This window comes from Jaculus jaculus, chromosome 8, assembly GCF_020740685.1.
Source record: "Jaculus jaculus isolate mJacJac1 chromosome 8, mJacJac1.mat.Y.cur, whole genome shotgun sequence".
Classification (NCBI taxonomy): Eukaryota; Metazoa; Chordata; class Mammalia; order Rodentia; family Dipodidae; genus Jaculus; species Jaculus jaculus.
The window spans coordinates 105,446,678-105,468,110 of record NC_059109.1 but is presented as its reverse complement, the minus strand read 5'-3'; the positions used below and the strand labels follow the sequence as shown (position 1 = coordinate 105,468,110).

The following is a 21,433-nucleotide window of genomic DNA, read 5'->3' as shown; positions in this document are numbered from 1 at the left end:
GGATGGCTTGGGAGGGGGCAGCTGAAGCCTCTCGTGGGCCCCTCAGGGCAGCAAGGCTACTCAAACCTGGGCTGCTGCTCCACTGACAGGCTTCAGACAACAACCTTCTCAGCATAACCAGAGTGGACTAGGGCACACGCTGATTTCCTCTCACATAACTCTGATGGTTTAAAACGAATCGCAAAGCAGTTGAGCCCTTCCTACAAGAATGGCATCCAATTTTCTTGCTCTCAAATGTGGGCGAGACTTACTATTTGTTTCAGTGGAGAAAAGTGGTTCATCATTACTTTCAAGGCTGGATGAGCACACACTGCCTAGAATTCGTGTTTTTCTACTAGAAAGATGCAGACAGCCACACCTTCTATCCACATGGGTCAATTTCTGACCCTGACTCTCTTAGGGTGAGGGAAGGGCTGTCCTCAGATGTCTTCAGCCCTACTTCCATAGATCATCTCTCACACCCTTTTGTGTGTTGAGTCTGCGTGTCTATGTGTTCACTGAGTAATGAGTGCCCAAAGCCATGGAAAGGCAGGAGCCTTAGTTTGGGTCAGTATAAAGGCTCATATGAACCGGGAGTGGTGACACACACCTTTAATCCCAGCACTTGGGAAGCAGAGGTAGGAGGATTGCCATGAGTTTGAGGCCAGCCTGAGATTGCATAGTGAATTCCAAGTCAGCCTGGGCCAGAACAAGACCCTACCTTGGAAAACAAAACAAAACAAAACAACCACAACAAAAAAAGGCTCATGTGGGGCTGGAGAGATGGCTTAGCGGTTAAGCGCTTGCCTATGAAGCCTAAGGACCCCGGTTCGAGGCTCGGTTCCCCAGGTCCCACATTAGTCAGATGCACAAGGGGGCGCACGCGTTTGGAGTTTGTTTGCAGAGGCTGGAAGCCCTGACACGCCCATTCTCTCTCTCCCTCTACCTGTCTTTCTCTCTGTGTCTGTCGCTCTCAAATAAATAAATAAATAATTTTTTAAAAAAAGGCTCATGTGTAGAATGTAAAATGTTTGGTCTCCAGGGTGACACCATAAGTGTTGCGCAACTTTAAAAGTTGGTTTCCACTGAGAAGTCCTTAAATCACTGGGAGTGTGCTCTTGAAGGGGACTTTGTTTCTTGGTTCATAATGTGAATATTTTTACTCAGCTGTGTATTGCCATTATAATATTCTACCACTTCACCAGAAGACAAAAGCCATGGGGCCACCAAATTTGGGGATGTAACTTCCAGAATCACCTTTTTTACTTCATAAGTTAATCACCTCAGGCATCCCACTATAGTAATGTAATGGTGATGAATACATACGGTGAATAGACCAGGGCTTTATACAATGATAGAAGGCTCTACAGCTATAAAATCCAACATGGTAGCCACTAGCCATGTGACTATGGGACATTTGACATGTGGTTCCTGTGGCAGAGCAATGGAATTCTACTTTTTATTTAATTTAAGTTTAGTGGAAACAGTGGTCCCATTTCCAGACAGCACAGTGTAAATGAAGGATTGTCTGCATGTTCTCCACATCCTACTTCATATGGCCATAGCCCACACCAGGGATGGGCTTCCTTTTCCCTTCTGATTCAAAGATTCCTCACCTCTCCCTCTCAAGGTAGGGTCTCACTCTAGTCCAGGTTGACCTGGAATTCACTATGTAGTCTCAGGGTGGCCTTGAACTCATGGTGATCCTCCTACCTCTGCCTCCGGTGTGCTCGGATTAAAGACATGTGTCATCATGCCAGGCTCTTTCTCCTGCTTTTAATTTTTTATTTACTTACTTATTTATTTGACAGAGAAAAAAGGAGAGAGAGAAAGAGAGAGAATAGGCATGCCAGGGCCTCTAGTCACTGCAAAGAAACTCCAGATGTGTGTGCCCCCTTGTGCATCTGGCTTATGGGGGTCCTGGAGAATGGAACCTGGGTCCTTTGGCTTTGCAGGCAAACACCTTAACTGCTAAGCCATCCCTCCAGCCATCTTTCTCCTACTTTTATGTGGATTAAGAGAAGGGTGACAATGCTTGTGGTTCCTAAGAAAATGAACAGAATGAGGTTAATACTTAAATACAATCAGAAATGTCAGGCGACATCCCTGCCACTGTCCACTGATGCTCTAGTTCAGAGGAAGGGGTCCATTGTAGCACTTTTTTTTTTTTTTGGCTGATTCAAGATTGCAGAATTTAGAATCATGAGCTTTAGAATAAATAGGTTCTTGTTTAAATGTACACCTTTTTTTGGAGGTAGTGTCTCACTCTAGCCCAGGCTGACCTGGAATTCACTATGTAATCTCAGGGTGGCCTCAGACTCATGGAGACCCTCCTACCTCTGCCTCCCAAGTGCTGGGATTAAAGGTGTGTACCACCAGGCCTGGCAAAATGTATACTTCTGAGATTTTGACGCCAGGAGGCCTGCCATCAAAAGCTAGTGATCAAGGGCTCAACATTTCCTGGACTTTTTCCAAAGGTGCTCCTCTGAGCCAGGCTTGGCAGCTGCTTTGATCAACTGTGGTGGTTTGAATGTGAAATGCCCCCCCATAACCTCAAGTGTTTGTGATTAAGCTTCTTCCTTCATCCCCAGCGGTGACGCTGTTGGGAGGTGGAGCCTTGCTGGAGGGAGTGTGTTGCTAGAGGCAGGCCTTGGGATCAGTCAGTCCAGTCTACCCCGTGTCCAGTGTCTGCTTGCTCTTGCTGCTCTGCTGGCTGCTGATGAAGATGTGAGCCAGTTACCATGCTTTTCTCTGCCGTGATAAGTCTTCATCTTGAATCTGTCAGCCTGAAAGAAACCATTTCCCCCCACAAGCTGCATTTAGTCAAGGGTTTTGTTCTGGCCACGTGAACCTTAACTGCATCATCAACACACTGCCACACTTGGAGCTTCTAAGTTGGCTCCATCAAATCCCCTGACAGCTCTGCTTTTGAAACGTGTGTGTCCACCGTTTGCAGTTTTCTCTCTCCAACCCAGCATTTATTGCCACCTCCAATTTCCTGAATCCTCCTTCCTCCGTACTGTTCCAGAGCTCACAAGTCAGCCTTGCAAGTGAGAAGAATGCTCACAGGAATTGTACATTAAACTGTGAGCCAATTCCTGAGGCCTTCCCTCTCTAGAGTGCCCTGCTACATTTGGACCCTGTGACATAAACCTCACTATCGTCTTTCCAGGAGTTTGGCTTCTCTTGCCTTGCTCTCTGGAGCTAGGCTTCATTTTCTTAGGTAAGTTTTGCTCGCCAGCATCCACAGTGTATCCATTAGTAGTTTTAAATCACAGACATTCTCATTTGGCAGTGATTCTCATATCCACATCAGCATCTCTGCTTTAACATTGCCAAGAATAAATAGTCTAGACATTGTATTAAAAAATAACTCCCTCTGGGACAGGCCTAGAAGCCACTGGCACAGGTCTGCATCTATCTATGGACACTTGGGAGATTGGAAATCTTCTTGGCAGAGGAGAATTTTGTCAAGATCCACCTGCTGGGGCCAACATTATGTAAAGGGTAAGAGCTCACTGATTCACATCCATTTAATAGAATTCAGTCAATAAAAAGAATGGATTGTAGGGCGAGGTGGTGCACGCCTTTAATCTCAGCTCTCGGGAGGCAAGGTAGGAGGCTCATTGTAAGTTCGAGGCCACCCTGAGACTACATAGTGAATTCCATGTCAGCCTGGACTAGACTGCAATCCTACTTCGAAAAACAAAAACAAACAAACAAACAAAAGAATGGATTATGCCTACATGGCCTATACGCAATTTATTTCTAACCAACACCACGACCAACGGAAAGTTGCGGCTTCGCGACACTTTAAAACAACGTTAGTCTTTATTGGGAAAGATGATGCATTCTTAAACGTCTTGCTTTTAGAGGTTAAAAATAGGTCTTTCCTCCAGCTGTTGTTTGAAGAGCTGAGGCGGAGGACATCACATGGTCGATGGAATTGCACTGAGAGACTGCATTAGATCCCGATTTGCAGGACCTGCCCGTGGGTTGAGGATTCCCATCTGTCGTATCCCCCGTCCATCCATCCAGTGCCACGTCTCGGTCCTGGTCAGGGATTCTTGATGATGCGCATTTTAGGTGATCTCTCCTAGAAGACACCGGTCATCTTCCAATCCTACATACGTAAAACCCTTCAAGTCCACCTAACCACCTAAGCCAGGGACCCTTCCAGAGAGCCACGCCTCCCCGCGCCGGAGTTGGGGGATTCTACGGTTTGCAAATCAGTCTCGCGTACGGCCCGGCCCAGCGGCCTTCTGGGAATTGTAGTTAGAGTAGCTCCCACCTCCAGACCCGGTCAGAGACTTGGACTACAAATCCCGGCCGGCCCCGCGCGCTGCGCCTGCGCTCCTGCAGCCCGGAGCGGGAGGACTCCGGTGCCCGGGGCTCGTCTCTCACCCGCGGAAGGAGGCTGTGGCGGCGGTGGGCGATATGGACAACGCAGGGAAGGAGCGAGAAGCCGTGCAGCTGATGGCGGAGGCTGAGAAGCGAGTGAAGGCTTCGCATTCCTTCCTCCGAGGGCTGTTCGGGTGAGCGCCTGAGAGTGCGTGCGCTAAGGGGTCTCGGTGCCTGGCCCCTTCCCGGCCGGCTGCCACTGCAGAGTCCCCCACGCACTCTGGTTCCCCGGAACCGGCTGGGGTCCCCAGCTCCCTTCAGACACCCTCCTCAGACCTTCTCGGGCCTCCTGCACCCCCCTTGGGTCCTGCGGAACGCCCGGGGGTCCTGGCCCTACGCGCCCTCGGGAGACCCTCCCAGCGCCCATCCCCCCGAACGCGCCTGGCGATCTGCAGCCGTCCGCGCGTCTCTGCAATCCCCAGAACCTCTCCCGGGTCCTCAGTCCTCGCACACCCTTCGGAGCACCCCTAGTCCCGTCCCACCCCCGGGAACTCCTATAAAAGCCTGAACGCCCACGCGCCCTGCAGAGACCTCCGTGTCCCCCACGCCCCTCGCGGCGGCGCTGGCCCTACGCCCTGGCCAGTCTCCGCGCCAAGCTCGCCTGCGGGGTGGGGGTTGGGGGGAAACCAGGCTAGGCAGATTTCTTCTTTCTGCCTGTTTGGGGAGTGTATAGCTTGGGAGAACCAGGGCGGGGCCGTCCAGGAACCCGGGTTTGGCGCTTGGCTCTTCTCTGCTGGCTTCCCGCGGGGTGCGCAAGCCTGGCACTCAGTTCTCACAGGCATATGCCCGCTGGCCTTGGTCCAGGGGCACTGCGTTCCGTACTTAAGGGAAGCATTTTCTTAGCATGGTATTTTACCTTTACCAAAGTGATGAATATCCAGGGTCCCCTGGTTGATTAAGGGTAAAACAGCACCTGTTTTAAGTCATCATCTTTTGGGGATCCCCGTAATTTCCTGTAATTTTTCTATTCTGTCCTAGGGAAGGTATTAAATCCTGAGCCTTCCGCAAACAGACCTGCACTGACAGCTTGTGGGAGAATTTTGTGCTGTTGATTATGTGAATGATTCAGCTGTTTATGATGACAGCCGCAGAAATTTCCTGTGTGTCTGTTTTCCTTTTGAAAGTGCAAGCTCTGCTGTGACAAAGAGCAACTTTTTATTATTGGGAAAGATCCGTGGTACACACTTAACCATTGCGTTAAGATACAATTTTATTTCTGCACAAGTCCAATTTGGACACTTAGTCCAGAAAACACACCCAATGAACTTTGGACTTGCCAGCTTTCTTCTTTTGTCTGTAAATGAATTGTTATGTAACATGTTAATGGTAAATCGCGTGGATATATCTCTCAGAGATGCCTAGAACAACTTTCATATAGTGCATGGTAGTAGTGTGGACTGCAAACATGAATAAAGAGAGGGAGCCAGAACTCAAGGACCTCAGAAGGCATTTATCTCAAGTGGGTCCTAAATTTTTCAAGTGATTTTTAAAGATACAGCAGTGAATGGAAGATTTTACTTCCCCTTTAAATGTTATAAGAAATTCGTATTTAAAGCTATGTTTAAGACTAACTCTTTTCACTGATTCACAAAGCACATAAAGTTTATTCCTGTAAAATTTACTGGTGTAGCACCTCACACTGGGAAGTGATCTTAATGTCACAGCATATTTCAAATCGGCATGTGCTTCCTTGGAGAGTCTAACTGGCAAAGGAAAAATATGACAGCACTGTTTGCTGTTCTTTTGGTCAAGAGGCATTTTGTTTTTAGGAAAGTAGGTCAGATCTTGGGGAAAGAAACGTCTCAAGGCTGGGGAAGTGTCTGAGTGGATGAAGTGCTTAACCTTGCCACACAAGCCTGTTGGCCTGGGTTTTTTGATCCTCAGCATCTGTGTAAATTGCAGGCAGGCAGAGAAGGCTATAATCCCAGCGCTCAGGAGACAGAGATGGGATTCCCCAGGGCAAGTTGGCTAGCTAGACTGTGAATCAGCAAGCTCTGGTTTTAAGGGAGAAACCTTTCTTTAGTTAAAATACACACACACACACACACATTAGTAATAAGTGGAGAGTGCTATAGAGGAAAACAACATTAACCTCTGACCATCACACACATAAAAAACGTACCACATCACATACACATGCACATGTACATGCAAAAAAAAAAAAAAAAACACCTGTTTGACTTCTACTGTATGCCATTAACAGGCCATATAGGAAGACTTTCATCTTCATTTTTGCACTCAGGTTGTACAATAAAATCCTGTGTAACCTGGTTGCAGCAGGTTGGCTTGTTATCCTAGATTGGGGACCTGAGGCAAGTTAACATTACTGCTGTGAGCCTCAGTTTCCTCTGCTACAATTGGGGGATACTAATGCATCTCATGATCAGTGAGAGTTCAGTGACATTTGTACAACCTAACTGTTGATGTTGGAGATGGTTATGTGATAATTTACATATTTCTAAATTGAGAGGGCCAGGTGGATTGAGTGAGTGGTTTATTTGCAAGGGGGAGGGGAAGGGGGAGTATATGGGCTCCCCAGGGCCTCAGGTCACTGAGAATGAACTCCAGATGCATGTGCTGTGTTGTGCATCTGGCTTTACATGGGTACTGAGGAATCAAACCCCGGTCAAGCTTTGCAGGGAAGTGTCTTAACCATTGAGCCATCTCTGCAGCCCTGATCATTGATCTCTTAATGAACAAATACCTGAGAGAGCTTTAACCAGTTCCTATGCCAAGCATGTGTTATTTATACAATGAGGAGTGTGGTGTTTCGGCTAATTCTTGGATCCAGAGAACTTAGGGGAAGAAGAGTACTAGGAGTTCTGTGAATCTTATTAATAGTATGTAAGTATTTGAAGCCAAAACTTGCTTCTCCATGAGTTACAATGGAAAGTCTATGGTTTTGTATCAGTTTGCACCTGTCATCGCCTTTCTAGGCTGGAATGTGTGTGACTCTTTGTTTACGGTAGTGTTATCTATCCCATGTCAGATCCCAAGTTGGTAACATGGAATTAACAGAACACACATGTTGATTTGTTGATCTGAATGTCATCAGAATTCATTTATTTAAGAGCGTACCAGCTTGCTTTTTCATGGGGACAGGTGAGGCTTCGAGGATGAGGCAGCCATTTAATAAAGGCATTTGGCATATTGCAGATGTTTCACTCACTGACATTGTTCAAATCCTAACTGCAGATTAAAGCCTGAGTTCACCTTCTGCATTCCATCTTTCAGTATTAACCCCATCCACACATTTCTGTGACAACACTCAGCGCTGGTCCATAGCTCTGCTTTTTTTGTTGTTGCTTTAGATGAAAATATGCATGGGTATTCACAAGAAAACATCCATGGAATGTTCCTTCCCAGTGTAAGGCCCAAATTCTGGGCCTCTTCTTCCTGGTAGCGGAGGTGTCAGAGCATTTCCCAGCAGAGCCCCTTGCCGCTTCTTTACAGGAAAACCACTGGCAGGGAATGCAGACATGCGAGGAACCCCTATGACTACTCCTCTGTTTTTCTCCCTGACTTCTGGCTAAAGAGCGATGTATTTTTGTAGCTGTGCAATCAAATCAAACCTTACTTTTCCTAAAGGGCGTACTGTAGTTAGTACAGCAAACGTATACCAGAAGAGTTGAGTTTTCATTTAGTCCATTGCCAGAAAGGAGCTGTGGGATTTTGTGGGTAATTTCAAATTCTACTTTACAATGTCAGTGAACTGCCAGTGTGGTCTTTAAACTGGCCAGACCCACCATGAAATAGTTTTGAATTGCAAAGACCTCTTTGCTGTTTTCTCCATTTGTTGCCAAGAGACCACAGGTGGAGGATGAGTGACTTGTCTTACTTGGTACATAGTGAAGAGAGTGATGTGTAATAGTGGCTGAGGAGGAAGTTGAGCAGAGAGTTCATTTGATAAAGTACTTGCCTTGCGAACATGAGGACCTGAGTTCAGTCCCCAATACCCATGTAAAATGCTGGGCATGGTGGTGTGTGCTTATAATCTTTGCACTGGGGAGATGGAGATAATCGGATCCCTGGGACTCACTGGCCGGTCAGTCTTGCCTAATTGGTGAACTCCAGGCAAGAGAGAGACCCTGTCTCAAAAGGAGATGGATGGGGCTTGGGAGATGGCTCAATAGCTAAAGGCACTTGCTTGCAAAGCCTACCTGCCCAGGTTTAATTCCCTAGTACCCACATAAAGCCAGATGCACAAGTGGCTCATGTGTCTGGAGCTTATTTACAGTGGCTAGAGGCCTTGGTGGGGTGCTCGGGAGATGGTTCACCAGCACAGTGAAGCTAGATGCACAGAGTGGCACGTGCACCTGGAGTTCATTTGCCTAGACGTGCCCATTCTCTCTCCCCAAATAAATATTCTTATTTTCTATTCCCTCCCCCCCCCCCCCCCGTCTTGCCCGCTCTTGCCCTCTCACGTGTGTGTGTGTGTGTATGTATATACAAAGCAATGAGTGGTATATCCGAGGAACAATGCCCAAGGTTGTCCTCTAGCCTCTGTGTTCATATACATGTGCACACGTCCACAAACACGTGTACCCACACATGAACACACATACGTGAATACACACGCATGTGCAAAAAAGGGAATGGGGAAATGTTTCTGGTGTTCTCGTTTTGACAGTGCTAGACGAGCAGTCTGCCCACTGCACTGAGCTACACACCAGGGCCCTTGGGGTATCTTTTCAGTATCACTTTCTTCAGTCTCAGAGTTATAAAAGAGCTCAACATCGGGTAGTGTTGCTGTAAACTTAATGAAGACTTTTTTGGGGTTATCTTAACCCAACCTTAAGTCTAATGAACTATATGTACAAACTGGAATATTTCTCAGCAATGTTGGCTGTTACCAGTGCTCTCCACTCATCTTTATTTCAGTAAGGATGTGTCTCTGGTTAGTGAAAGTAAGGTGGGGACTTGAGAGCATTTAAGTCTTTCTCAGTTATTAATATTTACTGCAGACTGAACACTGAAAAGGAGTCATTAGTGTGGCATCTTGTGCCTGCAATGCCAGCACTCCAGAGGCTGAGACAGGAGGGCAGGAGGATCATGAATTGGAGGCCAGTCTGGGTTGCATAGTGAGACCTTGCCTCAAAAGACACCCAAACAGAGTTGAAGAGATGGCTTAGCAGTTAAGGCGTTTGCCTGCAAAGCCAAAAGGACCCACATTCAATTCCCCAGGACTCTCATAAGCCAGATGCACAAGGTGGCGCATGCATCTGGAATTTGTTTGCAGTGGCTGGATACCCTGGCATGCCCATTCTCTCTGTCCCACCCTTACCCTTTCTCTGACAGTCTCTCGCTTGCTCTCTCAAATATAAATTAAAAAAAAATTAAAACACTAAAACAAAACAAACGTAGGCTCAGGTAGCCTTAAAAAGACAGGTCTTAGAGTTCAGAAAACATGGATGGAAACATCAAAAATTATTTGTAGTTCTTACAAGAACTAAGGTAACATATTGGATAGTTATTTTATACATTTAAGATATAAGAAATATAGTAATGCATACCATCATGTATGGGAAGACAGAGCACAAGCTCACGTTTCAGTGACCATACCAGTCCCATAAGCCATGCTCAGTGCTTGCTTATTTATTTATTTATTTATTTATAGTTAGAGAGAGAATGGGTGCACCAGGGCCTCCAGCCACTGCAAACAAACTCCAGACGCATGCGCCACCTTGTGCATCTGACTAACATGGGTCCTGAGGAATTGAACCTGGGTCCTTTGGCTTTGCAAGCAAGTGCCTTAACCACTAACCATCCCTCCAGCCCCTCAGCTTTTTCTTTTCTTTATGTTTTCAAACAGCAGATGGACAGAGCCTGCTTTTCAGAGTTGTTAGATTGAATCAATTCTTATGGGCTGCACAAAGCTGCATCCTTGCTAATTTAATTTTTTTATTTTAGGTCAGGTTACAGTTCGGTTGGCTTTCTTCATTTGCAGCTTTGTGGTGTTCACTGTACATTTTCTTGTTCTCCGGGAGGGGTAAGGAGTCCGCCGTAGCGGTTTCTTAGGAGTGTACCCTGTTTGCTGTGGCTCAGGCTTGTGGTGTGCACTGAGTAGCTGGTGAATATTGGTGGAGAGACTGAATATATTGCTGGTAATGCAAAAACTTAATTTTTCATGTATTTTTCTCTTGCTTTCCAAGAGCAAAAGGGTACACATGATAAAGAAGTTGTGTCTCTTTCTTTGTCCTGTGTAAACATTTGTTTATTATAAACAAGGAGGTATATGTGGTAGAAAAGCTGGACAGTAATAAACTCCCAGTCTTCCATCTCCTAAGTTCACCTTCCAGAAGTAACAAATCCCGCCCCCCCCCTCTGTGTGTGTGTGTGTGTGTGTGTGTGTTTGTGGATGTGGGTGCATAGCATGCATGTGGAGGTCAGTGGACAAGCTCAGGGTGTCCATCCTTGCCTTCAACCGTGTTTGAGGCAGGGTGCCTTGTTTGCTGCTGGGAGTGCTGCCCAAATTGAGGGGTTCCTCTGAGTCCCCCTCCAGTGCCGTAGGCACACCAGGATGAGAGGCGCATGTGCAGCTCGCGTCACTTGACCTGGTTCTGGGATCCAAACTCCAGGGGCCACACTTGTGCAACCCTCATGTTCTGGTTTTTGAGTTGTGTTTTCTTCTTGTTTGTTTTTCAGTTTGTGTTTCCTTTGATCTGAGATTTGTTCAGGGGATTCACTCCTGGGCAGAGGAGCCTTTTCTTTTTTAATATTTTTTGTTCATTTTTATTTATTTATTTGAGAGTGACAGAGAGAGAGAGGAAGAGAGAGAGACAGATAGAGAATGCGCGCGCCAGGGCTTCCAGCCACTGCAAACGAACTCCACATGTGTGTGCCCTCTTGTGTATCTGGCTAACGTGGGTCCTGGGGAATCAAGCCTCAAACCAGTGTCCTTAGGCTTCACAGGCAAGCACTTAACCGCTAAGCCATCTCTCCAGCCCGAGCCTTTTCTTATATATTATTATCACTTCCTAGTCGTACCTCATTCTGATTAGAAAATGTACTAAGATTTTCCTTGCCTCCTAATACAGGGTTGAATGGTCCTGTGCATTCACAATTTTTTCTTTAATATTTTATTTATTTATTTATTTATTTGCAAGGAGAGAGGGGGAAGGGAGGGAGAGGGAGAGAGAATGAATGTGCCAGGGCCTCTAGCCATTGCAAACAAACTCCAGATGTGGGCACCACTTTGTGCATCTGGCTTTACATGGGTACTGGGGAATTGAACTCAGATCATTAGGTATTGCCAGCAAGCACCTTAATTGCTCAGCCATCTCTCCAGACCCCATGTGCATTTTAGAAGGTAGATATTTTCTTATCAGTTTGATGGAGATCTGTAAAATCTAATTACTAACTATATTGTCTAGGTCTTGAGAGGAAGAGAAAGAGAGAATGGGCACTCCAGGGCCTCCAGCCACTGTAAACAAACACTAGACGTGTGTACCCCTTGTGCATCTGGCTAATGTGGGTCCTGGGAAATTGAACCTGGGTCCTTTGGCTTCGCAGGCAAATGCTTTAACTGCTAAGCCATCCTTTCAGCCCTGGCCTTTTTTAAAAAGAAATTATTGTTTTTTTTAAATATGTTTTATTGACAATTTCTATGCTTATAGACAAAAAACCATGGCATTTACCTCCCCTCCCCCACTTTCCCCTTCATAACTCTGCTCTCTATCATATCCCTTCCCTCACTCCATTAGTCTCTCTTTTAATTTGATGTCATCATCTTTTTCTCCTATTATGAGGGTCTTATGTAGGTATTGCTAGGCACTGCGAGATCTTGGATATCGAGGCCAATTTCTGTCCGGACAGTTGTATGTAAGGAGTGGTACCCTTCCTTTGGCTCTTACATGCCACCTCTTCTGCAATGGACCCTGAGCCTTGGAGGGTGTGAGATGTTTCAGTGCTAGACACTCCTTCGTCCCTTCTTCTCAGCACCATGTTGCCTGACCTTTTTTTTAATGAGAGAGAAAAAGAAAAAACAAGTTGGCACACCAGGGCCTCCAGCCCCTGTAATCGAACTCCAGGTGTGTGTGCCACCTTGTGTGCATGTGCGACCTTGTGTGTCTGTCTTGTGTGGGACCTGGAGAGTCAAACGTGGGTCATTAAGTTGCATCTCTTGTTGATTCTGATTTTCAAAGGTGACTACTGTGTTTTGATACAAAGAGATTCACAACTTATGTAACTTCATTGTGAATTTTATCTTTAGCATTAAAAAATGAACTTGACTTATCTCAGTTGATGCTCTTGAACCCAATTTTTGCATTGTCTGGTCCAGGATAGCAGTCCCTGTCTTGTTACTTGCATTTCCTGCTTTAGTGCTGTTACATAAGAGGATAATACATTCCTCTCTGGCCATGTGTCTTTGCTCAGTTCCCCTTCCCCATGGAGCCTTTGGCGACCTCATGACTGCCCAAGGAGGTATAAGGAGAAGAGTGGCATGCAGCCTTTGGGAGTACTGGGCCATCCTGTGCTTCCGCCAGGGCTTTGTTTTCCTCTGGATAATGCTACGTTTTGGCAACTCAAGATGTAGCCTGACATCTCAGTGCACAGCTCCACTGGCCTCTGCCTTCGCACCGAGTGAAGACAGCGGGTGAATGCGTGAGAGCAGAACGCCCAGGAGGCTGTCTGGACTCTGATGCTGTCTTTTGGAATTAATTTTTGTTTCAAGTGAGTGCATTGCTGTGCCCTGTGTGAGTGGGGCCTTGCCCTCAAGCTACTTTTTTTCATAAGCATATATATTTTTTAAGCCACTTTTTCCTGTTGTCGCATTGCAAAGCCCCTGATTTCTCCTTTCTAACAGTAATCTCTTTATCAGTTACAGGTGCCATTTCAAGCCCACCTTTTGCATGGCTTTAGACTTCTGTGTACACCTTTCCTCTCCAAACTGCATGTTTTCTTATCATTTCTGTGTAGGAGCATTGAACAGGGCCATGCTGCATCCTGAATGCTATGCTGTCTTCCAGTTTCTTCTGCCAAACAAATTAGCCAGTTACTTCTGAATTCACCGTCACGTGGGTTTTCAGGACAGGGACACACCATAGTCACATTCTTTGCCATAATATAGCACAAATGGCCTCTAGCCCCATTCCTTCCCCTCTGAAACCTCATGAGTCAGGCCCTTACCATTCATATTTAAAGTGGCATGTGCATCTGGAGTTCATTTGCAGTGGCTGTGCAGCCATTCTCTGTGTCTATCTTTGCTAAATAAGGAGGACGAGCTATCCTGTCCTGGGTGTTCCCAGACATAACCATCCCTGGTTTCATCCCTCAAGGGATAGCCCTCAGGGGACCTGATAATGTTAGAGTCCGTTCTTCTCTGGTTCTGTGTGTACGCTGTGACTGCATGGTGACTCTTCTCAAGATGCTCCTACTCCAATATCTGGTCATTTTAGATGCAGCTTTCTCTCTTCCTCTGAAGTTGTCACCTTTTTCTCTCCAGTACATCTCATAATGTGTGTGCCATTAATTCTCCCGAGTCTACTTTGATGCCTCCTTCCTCCCACCCACATTTTTAAAATAGTATGTACTGTAGTTGTTGGTGTGTGTGGTACTGCACTCCAAAACAGTGATTATTCAGGATGGGGAAAGAGCATGACTTGAGAGTGTGGGCGGATTAACTGAGTTGACAGCTTTGTTGTCCACTGACCCCTGATGGGCTGTGCTGGGCTTTGATCACAGTGGAAGAGGGTGGGGTTGGATGTGCTGTCTGGGCAGTTTCCATCTCTAAAGAGCGAGGTTCTTTCCTCGGCATCTCACCTGCCTCTTTAGTGTTTTCTGACACACACATAGTGGTCTCAAACCCTGGGTCAGCCAGGCGTGGTGGCTCACGCCTTTAATCTCAGAACTCAGGAAGCAGAGGTAAAAGGATCACTGAGTTTGAGGCCACCCGGAGGCTAGTGTGAGTTCCAGGTCAGCCTGGGCTAGAGTGCAACCCAACCTTGAAGAACCACATACACACAGAAAAAAAGCAGGGTCAAGAAAAAAGGAGCGGACCTTGTACCTGAAACTGGCGGGAGATGGTATGGGCCAGGGCTGTGGAGTGTGGCAGTTCTTGTGTCAGCTGGCTAGTGTTTTCTTTCATGACATATTCTAGTTCAAGGGCAGAATCCCATAGTACTGAAAAATGGTTAATTTAGCTCAGGTTAGCTTTGTTCCTGTCACTAAAGTGCTACATACCTACATTACTTCATAGTGGAGAGTCTTTCACAGATGCTACATTTCAGACTGGGTAGCAATCAGGTCAGTTATTTGAATGTGAACTCTGAATATTTGTTTTTAAAACTTGTCACAGTCAACTTCCATGTACACAAAACAAAGCATACTTTGTGTATTTGTGGTGCTTAATTTTTTCAGAAATAAATAAATAAAAATATGTATATATGGTATGTATGTGTCATAGTATGTGTAAAAAAGCCAAAGGAGGGTTTCTCTTGCTCTTGTACTTGGTTTCTTATAGACAAGTTCTCTCCTAAGTGCTGGCATTTCAGACATACTCTAGCACACTGACTTTCTCTAGTGGTTTTTTATTTTGGGGGGGCGGACAGATAGAGAGAGAGTGGGCACACCAGGGCCTCTAGCCACTGCAAACGAACTTCATATGCCACCTTGTGTAGCTGGCTTACATGGGTCCTGGAAAATCAAACCTGGGTCCTTAGACTTCATAGGTAATCACCTTACACACTAAGCCATCACTCCAGCCCAGGATTTTTTTTTTTAAAGAAATTATTTATTTGAGACAGAAAAGAAGAGGCAGACAGAGAGAGAGAGGAGTATGGGCCGGACAAGGCCTTTTGCCATTGCAAGTAAACTCCAGATCCTTGCACCAGTTTGTGCATCTGGCTTTATGTGGGTACTGGGGAATCAAACCCAGGTCTTTAGGCTTGGCAAGCAAGTGCTTTCAACTGTTGAGCTATATCTCTGGCCCCATTTCGTGTTTTAAAACACTAAATGATTCTGCTTCAAGGGAGGTGAGTCTCCTGGGCTAGCTGGTTCATTCAGTATTTTCATGAAGATCTGTAAACTTGAAGTCAGGAGGTATCTGCACCACTGTCCCAGGCTGGGTGAGCAGGGTGAGCTTCCAGCCTGCAGTTGCCATTGTCTCTGCCGTGAAATGGAGGTGGTGTTTTTCCTGAACTGGCATAACATGGGCATATCTGGTGTGAACCTGGCATACGATAGGAGGCTTACTGTTTCTGGCCTGTCCCATTCCTCTCTGAAAATAGGATAAGGTTCATTTTAATTAAGCTAGTTTTATTTAGAAACCATTAATAAGAATGATTGCACTGTAATTATAGTTCCAGATTCCCAGTACTTGTTAGAAAAACAAGACTCAGGGAAGGCTGGCTCTCATTAGCACTAAGGAGCTGTGGCTAAAGGTGAGGAACTTCTCATGTGAGGAGTTTCCTGTTGGGGAGACTGTTAGCTCAGTGTTTTGTTTTAAGAACATGTAGATTCGAAGGTGAGGAAAGAGGGACCCAAGGCAGTGAGAGAAAGCTTTCTTTGTTCTGGTGCTTCCTTTTTGGTCCCATGACATCTTGTCTTTCACAGTGTCACATAGCCACAGAGGTTATTTTATTTGGCAAGTGAGAAGGCAGTATAATTCACTTGCCGTATAATTCACTCATCTGAAGATATAATTCCTCTTTTTCTTTCACATATCAGCACTGTACAACCATTTTAGAACGTCCACCACTGTGGTGGTGTGAATGAATAATACCCCCCAAAGTACCTGTGTTTGAACGCTGTCCTAGCTCGTGACACTGTTTGAGAAGGCCGTGGAACCTTTAGGAGGTGGAGCCTTGCTAGAGGAAGTGGGTCGCTGGGCAGTGGGTGTTTAGATTTGATAGCCCAGCCCCACCTGCTATTTGCCCTCTGCTTCTTCTAAAATGTGATAAGCTGTCTTTCTGCTCCTGCCACCTGCCTTCCCTGCCATGAAACTTCTCCTTGAAACTGTAAGCCAAAATAAACCCTTTACCTCAGTAAGTTACTTCTAGTCAAGTTCACAGCAACAGGAAGGAAACTGATACAATGACTAAATAAAACCGCACTCTCTAGCTTGATACCTGCCCCATCTGCTTCCCAGTACTCCCAGCTCCGGATCTTTAAGTCTGTTTTGTGCTGTGGTAATAGAATACTTGAGGCTGAGTGACTTACAAAGAACAGATAATTCTGGAAGCTGGAAAGTATAGGATTCATTGGCATCTCGTATCAGCTTTTTCACTGTGCATGATGGAAGTCTGAAGATGGGTGGGGGGTTGGGGGGCTGGGTCTTCACATGGCAAAGGAGGGAGAAGCCGCCCCTCAAGCCTTTGCTTGAGCAGTGCCAGCCTACTGATTGCGACCTATAGACTTTCATTAGCCCTGCCTTCCAGTTCAGAACTACTCCCCAGATTTTTATGTTTTCATCACATGGATGGAGTTACAGTAATCATCCTGGTTGACGACCTGCTTGGGCATGCTCCATTATTTCTTTTGATCCTCATAATAACCCAAAGGTATAGATGGTGATTGCTACACGTGTGAAAACCTAGGATGGAAACGTTAAAGAAGCAGCTCTGGTCACACTATTAATGCAAAAGATCCTACCCAGACTTCCGTCGCCCTGGGCCCAGCCTGGGGCCTGCGCCAGGATGGAGGCCAATGAAGGACAAATTTAAGGGGGGGGGGGAGGGCCCGCACTCCAGAGTCTAACTGAAGTCTCTCACCACCCGAGGTCAGCAATTCCAGCATGGGAAACAAAAAATCTCTGAAGGTTGCCTACATAGAGACACTTTTATATAGAGTTATTTTCAAATAAGAATGTTAGCAGCAATAAGCATGCTTAAGACCTGAGTATGTATGATATTCACATAGGGTTTTAGTCAGATGTGTGAACCTGCAATTTTTTGGGAATCGCAAAAAGAAGACAAAAACTTTGTTTACAGTAAAAATAAATAAAGTCCTTATAAAATCTTTGTGGCCTAGGATTTTATTTTACTTTACTATCTATAGATCTTTCTAATGCACATCTGGTACCACCCTATCATCTCATTTAAGATCCTTAGCAGCCCTTTGAGATATCACTTGAGAAGCCATCAAAATCACATATATGCCTATTGTAAAAAGACTTAAACAAGACACTCTTGAGAAATCCACACTTGCATCCCTTTTCCTAAGTACCTATTAATCCTGTGCTTTGTTTATTATTTACTTTTGGGTTTTTGAGGAAGGGTTTCACTCTAGCCCAGGCTGACCTGGAATTCACTGTGTAGTCTCAGGTTAGCCTCAAACTCATGGCAGTCCTCCTACCTCTACCTCCCTCCTGAGTACTGGAATTAAAAGCATGCACCACCATGCCCAGCCAACTCCATTCTTTTTTGGTGGGAAAAAGGTTTATTTTGGCTTACAGGCTCACGGGGAAGCTCCACAATGGCAGGGGAAAATAATGGCATGAGCAGAGGGTAGACATCTCCCCTTGGCCCACATAAGGTAGACAACAGAAACAGGAGAATGTGCCAAACACTAGCAAGGGGGCGCGGGCTATAACACCCATAAGCCCGTCCCCAACAATACACCCACTCCAGGAAGTGCTAGTTCCAAAATCTCCATCAGCTGGGAGTCTAAGATTCAGAACACCTAAGTTTATGGGAGACACCTGAATCAAACCACCACATTCCACCCCTGCCTCTATAAACTGATAACCATCCATGATTTAAATGCAATACATTCATCCTACTTTAAAAATCCCTGTAGTTTTTTTTTTTTTTTACCAAATCCAATGATGCTCATGCATCCTCATAATCCAAGATCTTTTAACTGAGCCATAATACCAAAAAATAACCTCAGAAAAACCATAGTGGCCCAGAATAAACATTCACACTGCAAAATATAGCATTGGGCATAGCAAATAATTATTCAACAATACAAGATTTAAACAGGGCAAACACCAAACTCTGTAGCTCCAAGTCCAACAACTCTAGTCAGTGACAAATCTCCAAGTCTGATAATTCTAGCCAGCAACAAGACTCAGGTATTCCAATTCCACCCCTCCAGCTAGGCTACTCACAGTCCTGGAAAACTTCATGAGAGCCGGCAGCTCTCCTTGGCAGCCATCTCGTGCTCCTGGCATCTCCACTGGGTCTCCATTGCAATCCATGGTTCATTCTCATGATCCCATGGGGTCTCCATGCAGGCAACCAGCAAACCTGTTTCACACTGCCCATGACCATTTCCAAAACACAAAACTGTGTTGCAAACTTAATGGCCTCTCTTTCCTGCATTTCTTATACTCCACAATACCAGGTAGGGTGCCAATTTGTTAATCTGGGAGGAATAAAGCAGACTTTGAAGAGCAGGACACTCCTTGAGCACTCAGGCTCCTTCAAAAGAATCTATATTCTTCCTGTTGTCCCAGTGCAGGTCAGCTGGCCCAAACTCAGTGGTTGCAGTATCACACAGGAGTAGCTGTATGTGCCAGCCAACTCCATTCTTAATTGCTCGTGCTGAAATACTTTTCTGAAAAGAACTCAAGTCTCCATGCTCCACTCTGTGTTCCTCCTCACGTGTGCTGCACACTCAAGAGTCTCTAAGGCCTAGATTTTCTTTCTCTGGAAAATTAAATTTATATGTAGAAAAACAAGATAGATAAATGTCTTTTGTGGAGGGGCTCAAGCAGAGTAGAATTAGTATTGAACTAGGAAACTGAAGGAATCACAAAAAATGGTTTTATGTTTGAAGAAATTTTTGAGAAATTTAAAATTATCCCTCAGTAGAATCCACTGCCGTGTGAAGAACTTTCCAGAACTATATATACTACAGCACAAGCAGAATGTTCTATTTTCAGACTTTGGTGAAATGTCCTCCTATAGGGGTTAGGGCTGGACCCTGAGGCACCCTGCCCACAGCTGACAGATAGCCCAGCAGGCTTCATTCAGGTTTGGTCGGTTGTTTTTGAGATAGAGTTTTGTTTTGTCTGATGTTTTGAAGAAGAAAATGTTATTGTAATATGAATTCAGTCCAGTTTTTCCATTTTTATTGACAGCATCCATACTTACAGACAATAAACCATGATAATTCCCTCCCCTCTCCTACTTCCCCTTCACAAATCTACACTCCATCATATCCCCTCCCTGTCTCCATTCGTCTCTCTTTTATTTTAATGTCATCGTCTTTTCCTCCTGTTATGAGAGCCTTGTAAAGATAGGCACTGCAAGGTCGTGGATATCAAGGCAGTTTCTGTCTGGTGAATTGCATCATAAGCAGTCTTTCCTTTCCTTTGGCTCTAACATTCTTTGCACCACCGCTTAAGCCTGTGTTGAGCTCAGGCTGGCCTGGAACTCACCATTCCTCTGCCTCTGCCTCTCTAGTGCTAGGATTACAGGCCTGCACCTGCACTTCTGGCCCTTAGATTTAGTTTTTCCTTGTAAGTTTGAATAAATATAATGGTAAACTCTTGAAAAATAGCCAAGTAAAAAGTATCTTTATCCTTAAATCAACCTCTTTGAGAAATATATTTCCTAATTATCTAGTCTGATAGAAAACTTACTTTTTTATATACTTAGGAAGGACCCTGGTTAAGCATCTCTAGTCGATTCTGTCTGTTCTTTATCTGTCTCATTTCTCTGCTGTTTGCAGTGAAAATTTTATAGTTTGCCTGATAACACATAGTAAATGCTCATTAAACCTTATTGTGTGAGGTAAGGAAGATGGTTGTTAACAATAAAATGTAACCTCATGTTTAACTTTTTCTTAGAGGAAACACAAGAATAGAAGAGGCATGTGAAATGTACACCAGAGCTGCTAACATGTTCAAGATGGCAAAGAACTGGAGTGGTACGTATAAATTTTTTACTTATTTCCAGACCAAAAAAAGAAAATCTTTTAAGAGCTGGCCATGGTGGCTCATGCCTTTAATCCCAGCACTTGGGAGGCAGAGGTAAGAGGATCGCCATGAGTTCAAGGCCACCCTGAGACTACATAGTGAATTCCAGATCATCCTGAGCTAGAGTAAAACCCTACCTTGAAAAAAAAAAAAAAAAAAACTTTAAAATCATTTTGAAGAAGGAAAGAGCTTTATTCCCTTCAAAGAATAAGGTTGTTGCCGGTTGTGGTGGCTCACACCTTTAATCCCAGCCCAGGGTGGGGGTGGGGGTAGAAGTAGGAGAATCGCTATGAGTTCCAGGCACCCTAAGACTACATAGTGAATTCCAGGTCAGCCTGGGCTAGAGCAAGACCCTACTTCGAAAAACCAAAAATCAAACAAGAAAAGAATGAGGTTGTTAGAGTCCCAGAGACAGTGCCAGTACTAGACAGATTGTGATCTCAGTGAACCAAGGCTTGAAACAGCTTCAAGGTTGAACACAGGGGACAGTGTCTGCCTTTGTTTCTACAGGCCACCCCGAGCAGTAGGATTGTGGTAACTAAAAATGTAGAATTATTTGGAATCAGGAAGGAAGGGTTTTAATTTTGGTTCTGACTGATGTGTTCATGTAAATACAGTATCATAAGGGATGACAGTTGTACTGAAACCCATTATGAACTACTAGGATAGATAGAAATGCCTGGTTTTCTCACTGACAACTTCTAACCATTTTCTATTCTGAGTGAGCCCACTGTAACAGTGGTTACATACACCTCAGCAGATTTATTCTTTTTTTTTTTATCAACATTTTCCATGAATATAAAAAAAAATCCCATGGTAATTCCCTCCCCCCCCCCACACTTTCCCCTTTGAAATTCCATTCTCCATCATATTACCTCCCCATCTCAATCATTGTACTTACAGATATACAATACCAACCTATTAAGTACCCTCCTCCCTTCCTTTCTCTTCCCTTTATATCTCCTTTTTAACTTACTGGCCTCTGCTACTAAGTATTTTCCTTCTCACACAGAAGCCCAATCATCAGCAGATTTATTCTTCAAGGTCATGTCCTATACAGGGCAGAATTAGTGTGAATATGGGGTCACCCACGGGCTGGAGGCAGAGGAAGTATGTTTGAATCAGAAAGGTCCCTCCTGGCTCCAAAATCCTTTATAATTCTTTGGTAGAGCTTTAGTTAAAAAAGGA

At 45.0% G+C, this 21,433-nt stretch overlaps 1 protein-coding gene across 1 annotated transcript in view; it reads left to right on the top strand.

Moving 5' to 3' along the window:
• The first annotated feature begins 4,338 nt into the window (after positions 1-4,338).
• Positions 4,339-21,433, top strand: part of Napb (NSF attachment protein beta) — a 59,821-nt gene continuing 42,726 nt past the window's right edge. Inside the window, exons 1-2 of the mRNA XM_004668749.2 lie at positions 4,339-4,514; positions 20,117-20,196. Of these exons, the coding sequence (XP_004668806.1) occupies positions 4,417-4,514; positions 20,117-20,196 (178 nt within the window). The 5' untranslated portion in view covers positions 4,339-4,416. The remainder of the gene's footprint in view (positions 4,515-20,116; positions 20,197-21,433) is intronic.